Raw genomic sequence first — 14,725 nt, 5'->3', positions numbered from 1 at the left:
TAGAAAGGTATGCTGATAGGGTTAGATGAAGTATGGAGTGAGGAGACTCGTGTGGAGCATAAAGGTCGGCATAGACCAGTTGGGCCGAAAGGCCCGTTTCTGTGCTGCAGTTTCGATGTAACTTGAGGTAAGTCTATATAGAAACCACTTGATTAGTTTGCTATCTGTAATCATTCACAGTTATCCATTTTCTTATATTATTAAAATTGTTGCACTTAGTCCTCTTCTGGCAAGCCGACTGGCTCATAGAGTCAGTGTTTCCTCCTAATGATCGGACTGTTCGATGGGAATCACATGACCCACCTCTCCATTATTCCTCCAGTGATTTGAATGGTGTGGGGGAATCATGTGGCCCATGTCTCCAATATTGATGAAGCTATCGAATTGGACCATGTGAACCACACAAGGGTAGATTCCATCAAATTTCTTTTTTTTTTGGGACAGTGGTGGCCCTTTTCACTCTTAGCCTCTTCCCAGCTCCACAGTTCTCTCAACATGGGGCGCCCGTTATCTCGACCTGTGGCTGCAGGGGTTCTCTTTGCGGGTCATGGGTAGCCAGTCCCACTCTTGCTCAGCTCCAGCATTCTGGTGTAAGATGCAAAAGGGCAGAAGCTCAGCCAGTTTCTCTGCTCCACTCCTCACCACCCACTGAGCTTCCTCCCACGAGTATGTTAACATAGTGGTTATGTTATCAGACTAGTACTCCAGAGGTCTGGACTAATAATCCGGAGGCATGAGTTCAAATCCCGCCACAGCAGCTGGGGAATTTAAATTCAGTTTGGAATAAAAAGCTAGTATCAGTAATGGTAACCATGAAACTACCGGGTTGTTGTAAAAACCCACCTGGTTCACTAATGCCCTTTAGGAAAGGAAACCTGCTGTCCTTACCTGGTCTGGCCGAAATGTGACTCCAGACCCACAGCAATGCGGTTGATGCCCACAGCAATGCGCACATCCCGTGAATGAATTTTTAAAAAAAAGTCAGGCCACTCACTCGGTCCTTCCCTCCCATCACCAACTCCAGGCATCAGTTTCCTTCTTTCCTCACTCAGTCAGACCTGGCTCCAATGCTCTGGCTTCACTCCTCTGCCCAGAGTACTCCAGCTCCAGGAGCAGTGATAAGGTGGGGCTGAAGCAGAAGATGAGCAGTCCCAATTTAATAGGTACCCAGATTGGCAGGGGGAGGGGGTGCTGTAGCAGGGACTGAGTGAATCTGCTCAGTACTTCTTTAAAGAGGACAATCAACAGTTGAAATGAGTTGCCAGGAACAATAGTTGAGGCTAAGACACTAGACTCATTTAAGGAGCAGCAACATGCTGTGTGGGACGGAGTAGAGTTGGCATTTTGAAAACATGAAATCAAATCACCTGAAAGGTGCTCTTCACCGAAATCTATCTTGTCGTTGCCTCAATTGTTCCAATAAATACCTCTAGTGCAAGAATCTCTGTTTTAACTCCCAAAAGATGCATTATATAAAGTACATTATCACTGAAATGTACATAGGTCTGTATAAACTTTTCGTATTTCCTACCTGCTTTGTCCTCATCTTTGCTTCATCAGAAAGATTATTATAGGTGTAATGAGCTTGAGTGATTCCACAGAAAAGAACAGCAACAATTCCTACAATAGGAAAAAAAAAACTTTTAGTGAAGTTCAATTTGTCTCGTGACTCCAAAATACTTGACGTTTAATGCTAACCATTAGAGAGAGTGGTTTGTCATCAGGACCTCTTATGGAGGAAGCATCACCTTCAGGACCCCCTCTAAATAAGGTGCTTTACATTGAGGCCATTTTTAATGTGGGATTCTTTGGGAGCCCTTTAAAGAAATTTATGGCCATGATTGAACAGAACAATACTACCCACTGGACATTGGTTATTGCCTGTAGCTTTAACTGGGAGCAGTCGTTATTACCTGATTCGACCCATTCACAATGGTCAACTGTTTGTCTGTGCCTTATTCAGTTTGCTGCAGCTCCAGACAGTTTTGTCAGCTGCTATATACTGGCTGCCAGAGCTTTTACTGAGCCAATTTCATTCACTTATTACTCTGTCACAGACACACAAGAGTTTGTGGCAGCAATTGCCTGGTACAAATCCTAAACTCACATAGGTGCCACAACCAGCCTTGCATCTCTGGAACTGGCACACAACAGTGTGGGAATTGGTGCTCAACAAATGCAAAGTTTCATTTTGTTTTCTTAAGGTTCACATTGCGCGCACGCAGATTACATGCCAAAGGTAATGATACGGGTGCATCTTGTGTACACTCTGCAAGTAGATTTTCTCAGTTAGTCCTACCATCAGGACTTCAATTTACGACTAATTGTTACATTCTTTTTAGTTGTTTGCTTTTGATGATATTTTACAAATATTAATTAGCAAGTACGCAAAGTATTCCAGTACTGCTATTTCTCACCTTAAAAGAGAACAAAATCCATTTTAAAAAAGACTAAAATAATTCTGATTAGGGACGCACCTGATAAGATAGATACATTAGCAGGTAGTACTAGGAAGGTTAATTCTTCATGAGTCTTGAAGCAAATTAACTTAGGAACTAAACAAATCTTCCATTTTACTTATACATGAAACCATTTTTTGGGGACTAACTTCAGTGGTCTCCTCTATATGTTACCAGTTGTCATTCAGAAAAACCAGGAACATAGGAAGTGTAGGCCGTTCAGCCCCTTGATCCTGTTCCACCATTCTATTAGACCATGGCTCATCTGTACTTCAATTCCATTTACCCGCCTTTGCTCCATATCCCATGATACCCTTTTATCTAACAAAAATCTATCGATCTCACTCTTGAAAATTTCAATTGACCCACAGTCCACAGTCTTTTGGGGGGGTTTCCACTATCCTTTGTGTGAAAACTAGCACTGTGCAGAGAGAGTTCAACTTCAGACAAACGTAAGTATCATACTTAATCAAAGAAGATTACAATATTACTGTGTATATTGCTCTACAGAAATATGCTGGATGAACCCGACTGTGTTGCACCATTCGCAACATACTGTTAATTTTCAGATTAAATGGCACCATCACAACTTGAATCACCCATGGTGATACCCTTGCACCCATATCATTTCTCTTCAGCACTGATCTTCCTAGCACATTGCCATAGTTATTGTAGCAAAGAAACCAATTAAAAACAGCAACAATATTGAGAATCTCCTTAGAAACACTGCTGCATTAATATATTGATTTGCCTCACAGACAGATACAATACCCTTGCCCCAATGATATTGATTTCCTTCACATGTAGATCCATTAACACCATCCCCAGCTTCCAGTGTGAGACCACAGAGCAGTGAGCATCAACGTGCTGGGCCCACTTCGTGGTATTTTCCAAAGTTGGCATCATTACTTAATCATGGCGAGCTCTAGATTATGTCTGTGTGCAGGAGCTTGCCATCAGCCATGGACAGGGAATAGAACACAGTTGCAGATGTTATTTAAAGGAGCTGCTTCTTTGTTGCTGGGGATAGAAGGAAAAATGGCTGCACAAAGATACAGAGTAACCCCATTTCCATATGGAGCTTCGGAGGTGCAGATGGAAACAGGGCAGCAAAGGAGAGATACCCTCTTTGTGATCCCAGAGCATACTCTTCATGAAAGAAATTTTGGGCTCAATTTTGAAATGGCGGCGGGTTGGCAGCGGGGCAGGGTGGGGGGGAAGGGGTGATGGTGCGTGTGGCAAACCCGAATAAAAAAAAAACTTACCTTTTCCGACGATTGACAGGCTGGCTGCCTACAGGAGCTGCAACACAGGATGCGGCGGGGGGTGGGGGGAAGAGAGAGAGAGATAGCGAGACATCATCTGGCGCTGGAACAAAAGTTCGGTGGGGGGTTGAGGGGGGGGGGGGGGAAGACGGGAAGATTGGGGGGGGGTAGAGGGACATCGGGGCTGAGAGGGATATCAGACATTGGAGCAGGGTGGAAAGGTAGGTTGATTGTGTTTTAACTTTGTGCAATGGTTTTTTTATTTAATTTATTTAGTTTATTTTTGCCTGATCTGGCCCTTCACGCCTGGCTTCACCAGAGGTGAATCGGAAGCAGTGGGAAAGCCGCCCAGGTAAGTTAAAAATCATCCTAACTACCTAATATGTCACAAGTACCCTAAGTACCTCAATGAGGTACATTTGGTTCTTTAACGATCATCCCGCCGGCTTTAATTGCCGGCGGGACTTCTGGATTCGGGAAGCGCGCGGGGAACTCGGAAGTCAGCGGGTTGGAGCCGGCTTCCGAACCTGCTCTGCATTTTTGCAATTTTCGCAGCCCCCCCGGCCCCAATGCACCCTCAGTTTAAAATTGAGCCCATACAAACTGTTTGGCAGGAGGTAGCTGCCAGAGTAGATGCAATTTCAAACATATAGAAGGGCAATTAAGTAGATAAGGAAGAAGTTCAATAGTCTCAGGAAATATGCCAAGATAAGACTAGCCAGTATTTCACTATAACAAATAGCTAACCAAATTATGCATATCACGGAGAGTTTCCTCTCATCCTCCTATACAGCATACAAAGAGTTCACAAAATTGCTCTTTCTAAGCTTCCCATGCATGCGCATTCTGCAGCGGGACACACTTCAAACTGGAATTATTTCTGCATGATCGTTTGGAAAGGTGAGGCCACAAAGCAAGCTTACAGCACAGCCTACCATGAACATGTTCATTGACTCAGGCAAAAGCTGGGCATGCAGTTTGGACTGTTGGCTTTCACTCCATGTGCTTTTCAAACTTGCAATATCTCAACACTACTACTCTTTTTGCAGGGCAAAGATGGTTCATGGTAGGAGAAGGAAAACCTAAATAGGAGTACCATCTCATTTTACAGCCCTGATTTATTCTAAACAGGCCATGTTTGACCTCCAGGGGTCTCAAAATAAAGATGCATTGGGCCAGTGTAAAGCTGGAGGTCTTCCCAAAGCTCAAGACTAGTACCATTATTTTCTTGTTATTTTTGCTCCCTTTACTCACTCACACATTGCAGCAAAGCAACATTAGGAAGTTTAGGTGGGAGCATATAGGTAGTCCAGTTGACACTGTATACTCAAATTTTCAAAAAGCTTTTGGCAAGATGCCATACAATTGGCTACTTGAGAAGATGGGAGAAGATGGGGTCCTGTGGGCAAATCTTGGGTTGGGTAAGGAATTGGTTGCACTCTTGTAAGCAAAAGTTGTTATTAAAGATAGTGGTTCTGTGTGGGGACTGATTACTAGTAGAGTCCCGCAGCAATCAATATTAGGACTATTGTTTTTTTTAACAATCTTTATTAATGATACACACAAAGACATTGGGAGAATTGTTTGCAAGTTATTCAACTATATGGATACAGTGATTGCACTTCAAAGAAGTTCACCACATGCAGATGTCCTGACAAATGCATGCAGCAAGACCTGGACAACATCCAGGCTTGGGCTCATAAGTGGCAAGTAACATTCGCGCCAGACAAGTGCCAGGCAATGACCATCTCCAACAAGAGAGTCTAACCACCTCCCCTTGACATTCGACAGCATTACCATCGCTGGAACCCCCACCATCAACATCCTGGGGGTCACCATTGACCAGAAACTTAACTGGACCTGCCATATAAATACTGTGGCTACAAGAGCAGGTCAGAGGCTGGGTATTCTGCGGTGAGTGACTCAGCCCCTGACTCCCCAAAGCCTTTCCACCATCTACAAGGCACAAGTCAGGAGTGTGATGGAATACTCTCCACTTGCTTGGATGAGTGCAGCTCCAACAACACTCAAGAAGCTCGACACCATCCAGGACAAAGCAGCCCGCTTGATTGGCAACCCATCCACCATCCTAAACATTCACTCCCTTCACCACCGGAGCACAGTGGCTGTAGTGTGTACCATCCACAGGATGCACTGCAGCAACTCGCCAAGGCTTCTTCGACAGCACCTCCCAAACCCGCGACCTCTACCACTTAGAAGGACAAGAGCAGCAGGCACATGGGAACACCACCACATGCACGTTCCCCTCCAAGTCACACACCATCCCGACTTGGAAATATATCGCCGTTCCTTCATCGTCGCTGGGTCAAAATCCTGGAACTCCCTTCCTAACAGCACTGTGGGAGAACCTTCACTACACGGACTGCGGTTCAAGGCGGCTCACCACCTTCTCAAGGGCAATTAGGGATGGGCAATAAATGCTGGCCTCACCAGCGACACCCACATCCCATGAACGAATAAAAAAAAAAGTGATTCGGCACTAAATAAATGCCATGTGCCAAGTAACTCTGCTGCTTCACAAACTCCACTGTGCTTTAAGTTAAAGCAGCAGACCCTGGCTATGGGTAGACTGGTCACCTGATCCTATGCAGGCAGATGAAGGCTCTGCCCCTGCACAATGCTGTCAGTTTGCACTACTGCTGACTACACTAATCTTACATAAGGTTGGTTCCTTTTTCCAGTGGCAGCGTGGTCCACATCAAGCAAATTTCACCCCATTTATTTCATGCTAAACGCAAAAGTCCCCACTTCCAAAGGTGCACCCTCGCTCCCTATAAGCCAGAATATAACTTTATGGGCAAAGTAACTGGCATAGTAGACAACAATTAACCCTTTATATCACTAAGGTATGATATGGGATTTCACTATACACATTCGACCTTTGCAACTGATGCATAAAAAAGTCTGAAGGACTACATATCTCAGGCTAAAATAACAAGACAAGCTTATTAGGAAATAAGATTAACAGAAGCAAAATTAATATCAGATTTCAATTAACTTACTCTCATTTAAAGCAACATAAGTCCTGAATTTCTAATTGTTCTCAGCAGTAAACTTTTTATTTTGGACAAGGTGTTTAATGTGAAATTCAATCACACGAAGTCCCGTTACCCTCTACCCCTATGGCAGCACAGCGAGAAGAATGAAAAATCAATGTTATCAGGCCCAGTCACATTTCCTCCCTTTGTTCTGAAGCCCAAGCTGGGACCAAAAAGATCAAAAGTGATACCATCACACTTATCACAACTGTCAATCATACGAGTTGAAAGACTCAAAACGATAAATTGTAAGAACAGACCACTGATAGCCCAGATAGCAATTAGGAACATAGGAACAGGAGTAGGCCATTCAGCCCCTCATGCCTGCTCCACCATTTGATAAGATCAGGGCTGATCTGTGATCCAGCTCCATATACCTGCCTTTGGCCCATATCCCTTAATACCTTTGGTTGCCAAAAAGCTATCTATCTCAGATTTAAATTTAGCAATTGAGCTAGTATCAATTGCCGTTTGCAGAAGAGAGTTCCAAACTTCGACCACCCTTTGTGTGTAGAAATGTTTTCTAATCTCACTCCTGAAGGTCTGGCTCTAATTTTTAGACTGTGCCCCCTACTCCTAGAATCCCCAACCAGCGGAAATAGTTTCTATCTACCCTATCCGTTCCCCTTAATATCTTATAAACTTCGATCAGATCACCCCTTAACCTTCTAAATCTAGAGAATACAACCCCAATTTGTGTAATCTCTCCTCGTAACTTAACCCTTGAAGTCTGGGTATCATTCTAGTAAACCTACGCTGCACTCCCTCCAAGGCCAATATATCCTTCCGAAGGTGCGGTGCCCAGACCTGCTCACAGTAGTCCAGGTGCAGTCTAACCAGGGTTCTGTATAGCTGCAGCATAACTTCTGCCCCCTTGTACTCTAGTCCTCTCGATCGAAAGGCCAGCATTCCATTAGCTTGATTGATTATTTTCTGCACCTGTTCATGACACTTCAATGATCTATGTACCTGAACCCCAAGGTCCCTTTGGGCATCCACTGTTTTTAACTTTTTACCATTTAGAAAGTACCCTGTTCTATCCTTTTTTGATCCAAAGCGGATGACCTCACATTTGTCTACACTGAATTCCATTTGCCACAGTTTTGCCCATTCACCTAATCTATCAATATCGCTTTGTAATTTTATGTTTCCATCTACACTGCTTACAATGCCACCAATCTTTGTGTCATCGACAAACTTAGATATGAGACTTTCTATACCTTCATCTAAGTCGTCAATAAATATTGTGAATAATTGAGGCCCAAAGACAGATCCCTGCGGGACTCCACTAGTCACATCCTGCCAATGTGAATACTTACCCATTATCCCTACTCTCTGTCGCCTTTCGCTCAGCCAATTTCCTAACCAAGTCCGTACTTCTCCCTCAATTCCATGGGCTTCTAACTTAGCTAACAGTCTCTTATGTGGGACCTTATCAAATGCCTTCTGGAAGTCCATATAAATAACGTCCATTGACATTCCCCTGTCCACTACTTTAGTTACCTCTTCAAAAAATTCAATCAGGTTTGTCAGGCACGACCTACCTTTCACAAATCCATGCTGGCTCTCTCTGATTAACTGAAAATTCTCGAGGTGTTCAGTCACCCTATCCTTAATTATAGACTCCAGCAATTCACCAACCTACTAAGATAAAGCCAAGTGAATTAACCCATGATGGGACAATTGCAAAGCCCATGGTCAGAAGTAAACAAGTGTTAGAAATATTCAGCCCAGTGATGGATACTGATGCCTGGGTAAGCCCTACAAGTACTGCTCATTAGGCAGTCCACCCGACAGGTGACTCATCCACCTTTGAAGTGGCTTCTCTATGAATCAGGGGTGTATATTCCACAAATAGAAACAAAGACAGCAGAGAATCTCTCCAAACATGCAGTGGTCAATACATAGTGGAGATACTTGTAGGATATTAAACAGAGTGATCTGGCCTGGGCACTGATCTGGAGAACAATGACAGCAATGGAGAAATGTCCTTTTGTTCTTTCAATCATTTCTCTAATTCATTTGGGTGCTGAAACTGCAAAGTGCTTCTCTTCGGAGAGGCTGCGATTGGAATTCAGTAATAAAAGGGTTAATGCAAGGACACCGAAGAGATGGGTTCCAGATTTATGTTAAATGAAGAGTAAAATTGTTCATCAGAGTGAAATGAGTTTCGCGCAAGAGAAGATTGCTTTCTCAATGCAGCTGCTACAATAATGAAGATTTAACAATCGCCACCGTAAAGAAGTGACAGGCTTCACATTTTCTAAATAATTTCTTAAAACTCCACTTTTTTTGTACCTAAAGACTGAATATATTAAAGCAATGTTCAAATTTGTCACAAATAGGCTTTTTGAACTCAATAAAAAATTTAAATTTTTTCAAAATAATCTTCAGGGACATTTAATTGTAATGAAAAGATTATCTACTGGATTTTTAAAAAATATATTTTTTGCTGATTGAGATGGGAAGGACTCTGTTGGTGTATTGCAGTTTCCATCTTGCTCCAGCAATTCTTTGATTAGGTTCAGCAGGGGGTCAGATTTCTTTTGAAAAATAAGCAAAATGCCTGTTTAGCATGGTAGTTTCTGATCGTCTTATAAAATCGTAGAAACATGCAGTTTTGAAATGTACAATGTTAATTGTATTCATGTGGTGGGTTTCAATTGGAGACTCTCGTATCCTTTTTAAAGGAGAGCTTAGCTAGGCTGTGATGTGTGTGTAAGGGGAATCTCTGTGAATAAAGGCTGGAAGTAACTAAAGACCAGGCTCTAGTATTCTATCCTTCACCACATGGCTATCCAATTTTAACACGCGATTCCTGTGATTTTGTTAGCAGGAACATAAACTAGCTGTTAATCGTGATTAGGCTGCAATAACGATCTTTTAACACTTCACCGGGTATTGAAATATTGAAATAGTTGTTAATCCAGCTGTGGAGGGTGCAATATTTGTGGGGACTGGCTCAATTCTGATTGAGAAAAATCTGATGTTCAGACCAGCATCTGGTCACATTGGTTACTGCTGTTATGGGGTACAAATAGGGTACAAATTCGTTTTGGGTGGTCGTGCAAGACAGGCAGTGTCACATCGGACGCATGTCATACGCCCCATTCAGTCCCATCGACTTCAATGGAACCGTTTATCGAGCAGGGCGTGTAACAGGCGGCTAAGAACACACCCAGCTTATAATTTATCAACTGCCCAATAGGATGGAGTGTGTTATAAGTTAATTAAGATGGGATACAAGGGGAGTGGGAGAAGTCATCAAATGTAACAAAAATTAAAAGACAAATTACAAATCAAAATCCCTTCCTTTGTCCAACTGAAGAGACTAAAGAAAGGTTTTCAAAAGCCTGTCAGGAAGGCTAGGTTTGGTGGTCAAAGTAATCCTGGCAGAAAGTCAAACTACACTGTTGAGGCATATAGATTAACTTATCCCACACATGCACTCAGCTTGCAAGATCAACGGCCTGACAGCAATCACTAAAAAGGTCTGTTTCCATTGAACTGTCACTCTGTCAGTAGCAATGAGTTGGAAGAACTGTTCAACTAGCCATCTATCACACTGAAAATATGTCCCAGCCTAGCTCCAAAGAACACTAAACAGATATATGCATTCAACAACAACAACTTGCATTCATATGGCACCTTAGATGAAAACAAATTGTCCCAAAACGTCACAGAAGTGTAATCAGACAAAAATTAACACTGAGCCAAAGAAGGAGATATTAAGAGGGGTGACGAAAAGCTTGGTTAAATAGGCAAATTTTAAGGAGGGTCTTAAATGATGAAAGTGAAATAGAGAGGTTTAGAGAAGGAATTTCAGAGCTTAGGGCCTTGATAGCTATAGGCACGGCCGCCAATAGTGGGGCAAAGAGAATGGGGGATGCACAAAAGGCCAGAGCTGGAGGAAAGCAGAGTTGTCGAAGAGTTGTAGGGCTGGTGGAGGTTACAAAGATGGGAAAGGGACGTGGAAATGGGAATGAGAATTTTAAATGGGAGGCGTTGAGGAACTGGGAGTCAATGTAGGTCAGCAAACACAGGATTGATGTGTGAGCAGATGTTGGTGCAGGTTAGGTTTGGGCAACAGAGTATTAGGTGAGCTGGAGTTTATGGAGGGTGGAGGATGGGAGGACAATCAGGAATAGGAATAGTCAAGCTTGGAGGGGAGTAAGATGTGGATGCGGATTTTGGCAGCAGATGGGCTGAGGCAGGGGTGAACCTTCACCTCCAACAAGTGCAAGGAGCTCACGGACTTCTTTGTAACCAGACTGAGATGATGTGTTCAGCTGCCTCTGCTGCTTCTCTCTTCCCCTTGCTCACCAGTCAAACCTCCGCTCAGATTTCCCTGCCCTTGCGCTAAGCCCCAATGTCTTTCTAATTTAAGTCCCATCTTGCTGAGCTCATTTCGTCCGTGAGACCCACCTCCTGCTCCCTTGACTCCATTTCCACTAAACTGCTGACCACCCAACTGCTCTTCCTGGTCCCCATGCTAGTTGACATTGCAAATGGTTCCCTCTCCACAGAGACTGTCCCCTTTCTTTTCAAAACCGCAGTCAGCAACCCTCCTCAAAAAACACCCTTGACCCCACTGTCCTTGCAAACTGCTGCCCCATCTCCAAAGTCCTTGAATGAGTTGTCGCCTTCCAAATCCATGCTCACCTCTCTTGCAACTCTGTTTGAATCTCTTCTATCAGGTTTCAGCCTCTACCAAAGAACCGATCTGGTCCTAACCAAAGTCACAAATGACATCCGCTGTGACTGTGATCCTTTGTATCTCAACAAGTCTCTTTCGTTGTCCAGCTCGGTAGGTTTGCCCTCACTCGGGTGCACTCATATCTATCCAATTGCAGCCAGAGTATCTCCAGCAATGGTTTCTCTTCCAGCCTTTGCACTGTTACCTCCAGAGCCACCCAGGAATCTAATCCTTGTCCTCTTCCTCATCTACATGCTGCTCCTTGGCAACATTATCTGCAGATATGGGGTTAGCTTCCACGTGTATGCTGATGACACCCAGCACTACCACCTCTCTAAAACCTTCCACTGCCTGTGTTATCAGACTCCTTGTCCAACATCCAGTTTTAGATGAGCTGCAATTTCCTTAAGTTCACTCTTCATCTCCTCAGGGCAACTAGGTATGGGAAATAAATAATGCCTTGGCAGTGTCGACCACATCCCAAGAATAATAAAAAAAAGTCTACTGGTTTCCATTATCAATACTTATATTAATATGTTAAGATCTTATGTCTATATACACATCCTGTCTACAAAATCTTACTTCTTTTTGTCACACTTTTGTGTCAGCCACTCATTATAAATTCCTTTGGAAACTACCTCGTTATTACACCTTCCAACCACTGGTAGTGATGTAGCACCTCAATTTGGTGTCTCCCAGCTCCAACCAACTAATACTTCACTGTTTCTAAAATGCCATAGGTTTTGCCATTTAACTATAAATTATAATATAAAACCAAAGTATTATAAAAATAAGGATGGAATGCATGACTTTAAAAGTTGTCAGCCTTGCAGTGGCGCAGTGGTAGCACTCTCTGCTCTTGAGTCAGGTGGTTTTCGGTTCAAATCCCAATCCAGAGGCTTGTGCATATAATCCAGGCTGGCACTCCAGTGCAGTACTGAGGGAGTGCTGCACTGTTGGAGGTGCCGTATTTCAAATGAGATGTCAAACTGAGGTCCCGTCTGCTCTAAAGATCCCATGGCACTACTTCAAAGAAGAGCAGGGGAGTTCTCCTGCTGTCCTGGGCAATGTAAATCCCTCAACCAACATCAGCAAAACAGATTATCAGGGCATTATCTCACTGCTGTTTGTGGGATTTTGCTGTGCGCAAATTGCCTGCCACGTTTCCTACATTACAACAGCAACTACACTTCGAAAAGTACTTCATTGGCTGTAAAACACTTTGGCACCTCCTGAGTTCTTTCTTTCTTTCTTTCAAATAGTGACTGAATTATGTCTGCACACCTTTGTCTAGTTATCCTCCTCCCTCTAACCCTGCTTCACCTGAATACTACACGTGATCTAGACTTCCCGTGTGCAACACCATGGGAGATCGACTAGTATATGATAATTTTTTTTGTGTCCATAATTTGCTCATTTCTGATTGGTTAAGTAATATCTCAGTTTTTCTGCTTTCTGGTTGGTGAGATAATCAAAACAGAATATAACCAATTACAGAAATTTCTTCAGTCACCATGACAATCCTACTAGGCTCAGACGCAGAGAAAGTCCACTGATAATGCAATGGCTTTTATTGTATTAAATGTTCTCAATTCTAATCTATGCTTTATGATAGGCTTCAATGAATGAAATGGCAGACAGATGGAGTGTACCTGGACAAGCCTGGAACCTGATTTATCAAGAGGACAATGTAGAGACACCTTGTCCTCAACTTTTGAGTAAATCGACATATAGAGGTTTGGATCTGCAGAACCCTGCAACTTGATTTATGAGAAACTAAATAGCAAGAGGCATGATAATTGTGATGGGATGCCTGGAACTTGATTTATCAAAATGCAGACGTACAGAGGCCTGGTCCTCCAAAATGTGGAATTCAATTTATGAGGAACTCATTATAGAGTGGGATAACCAAGATGGGTCAGGGTCATTAAGATTTTTTATTTATGCATTCAATTATTTTTTTTAAATTCGCTGTGAGCAACACCATAGCAGATGGCCTCTATTATACATATTTATACAGAGAGTCACCTTCACCTCTGCAAGCAACACCAGAAATATACTTGTATATTAAATTGGCAGATTGTTGTTCGTAGCGTCACACAATAAACAATTCTGATGCCAACAGCAGAAATTAAAGCTGCCCCTCCTTCAAAGGTATGTTCACACAGTCACTTCTAATTTATTTCAAATGCACTCATCCAAATAATGAGATTCTGAAAAAATATCACTTTGGTTTTGAAGATTTATTATACAAAATAGATTGTGGGAGAGGCAGTCTGGAAGAATGCACAATTTGGAGATCGGGCTCTCCCTAGCAAGATGGAAGGCAAGTGATTAGATGTTAATGAGACTCATCTCAGCCCACACTGGTTGCACTTGGACACAGAAAGGAAGTAGCATGTTTGCACCAACACTGATTCATCATCAGAACTTGATGCACATCAGTATTGCTAGATGTGTGAACAGACTTTTTGGTATTGGGTGTGCCTACAGAACTTCATAAATGAGGGGAAAATGTCCCTATTTTTTTAGAATTGAAGAAAACATATTAATATTAAAAAGCAGAACTTTTGGTTGGTTACGTGGATGAGTTTTCTGACTGAACATCTTTATCAGCTGAATGATAATGTTTTGATGTATAAAACTCCTCCCCCCACCCAAGAAATAACTCCCTTATAAAACAGCCACATAACTGCACCAACAAAAACTGCAAAGAAATTCTCAGGAACTCACTGGCCCCTCAACTGTGGTGCAGGGTGAAAGTGTTTTTAAGAGGCTACAGAGGGCAGAGAATGAGGATAATTCAACTTCATTAGGAAATGAACACAACAAATTTTCAATAACAGAGTAATTAAGCATTTCATGGAAATAAAAATTCTCATTAACTTGATGGAAATGCATTAGGAGCTTCAAGCATTTAGAGAGAAGCAGCACATTTACAAAGACACTGGCTCAACACAAAAGACACTCCACAACAGCTACATTTAGGCTTTCCTGACTAGTATGTGAGACAAAAGTTTCTAATCTCTTCACTTGGTCTGCTGATTTTTCTAAAGATGCCCCGATAATGGCGATGTCTGCATGCATTGCTCTCACTCACCTGTAAGGCCGCTGGCCTCTGCCGAGAGAAAAGCACTCCAGGACAACAAGAAGAATATCCCAGTCTCCAGCATCGCAAACTCACAGAGTTTGGTGAATTTCGTTAAGTAATCAGTGTGTGTTAAGGAAAAAGAATGAAAACACAGT

The 14,725-nt window shown here is 42.7% G+C and overlaps 1 protein-coding gene across 1 annotated transcript in view; it reads right to left on the bottom strand.

The window, feature by feature from the left end:
- LOC137331314 (sodium/hydrogen exchanger 9-like) overlaps positions 1–14,725 on the bottom strand; it is a 313,260-nt gene that overhangs the window by 190,660 nt on the left and 107,875 nt on the right. The window contains exons 8-9 of the mRNA XM_067995036.1: positions 14,580–14,685; positions 1,532–1,620 (exon numbers count right to left, since the gene is read on the bottom strand). Of these exons, the coding sequence (XP_067851137.1) occupies positions 1,532–1,620; positions 14,580–14,685 (195 nt within the window). The remainder of the gene's footprint in view (positions 1–1,531; positions 1,621–14,579; positions 14,686–14,725) is intronic.

Source organism: Heptranchias perlo, chromosome 13 (genome assembly GCF_035084215.1).
Source record: "Heptranchias perlo isolate sHepPer1 chromosome 13, sHepPer1.hap1, whole genome shotgun sequence".
Classification (NCBI taxonomy): domain Eukaryota; kingdom Metazoa; phylum Chordata; class Chondrichthyes; order Hexanchiformes; family Hexanchidae; genus Heptranchias; species Heptranchias perlo.
Note: the sequence above shows the minus strand (reverse complement) of the source record. Positions and strands in the feature narration are given on the sequence as shown.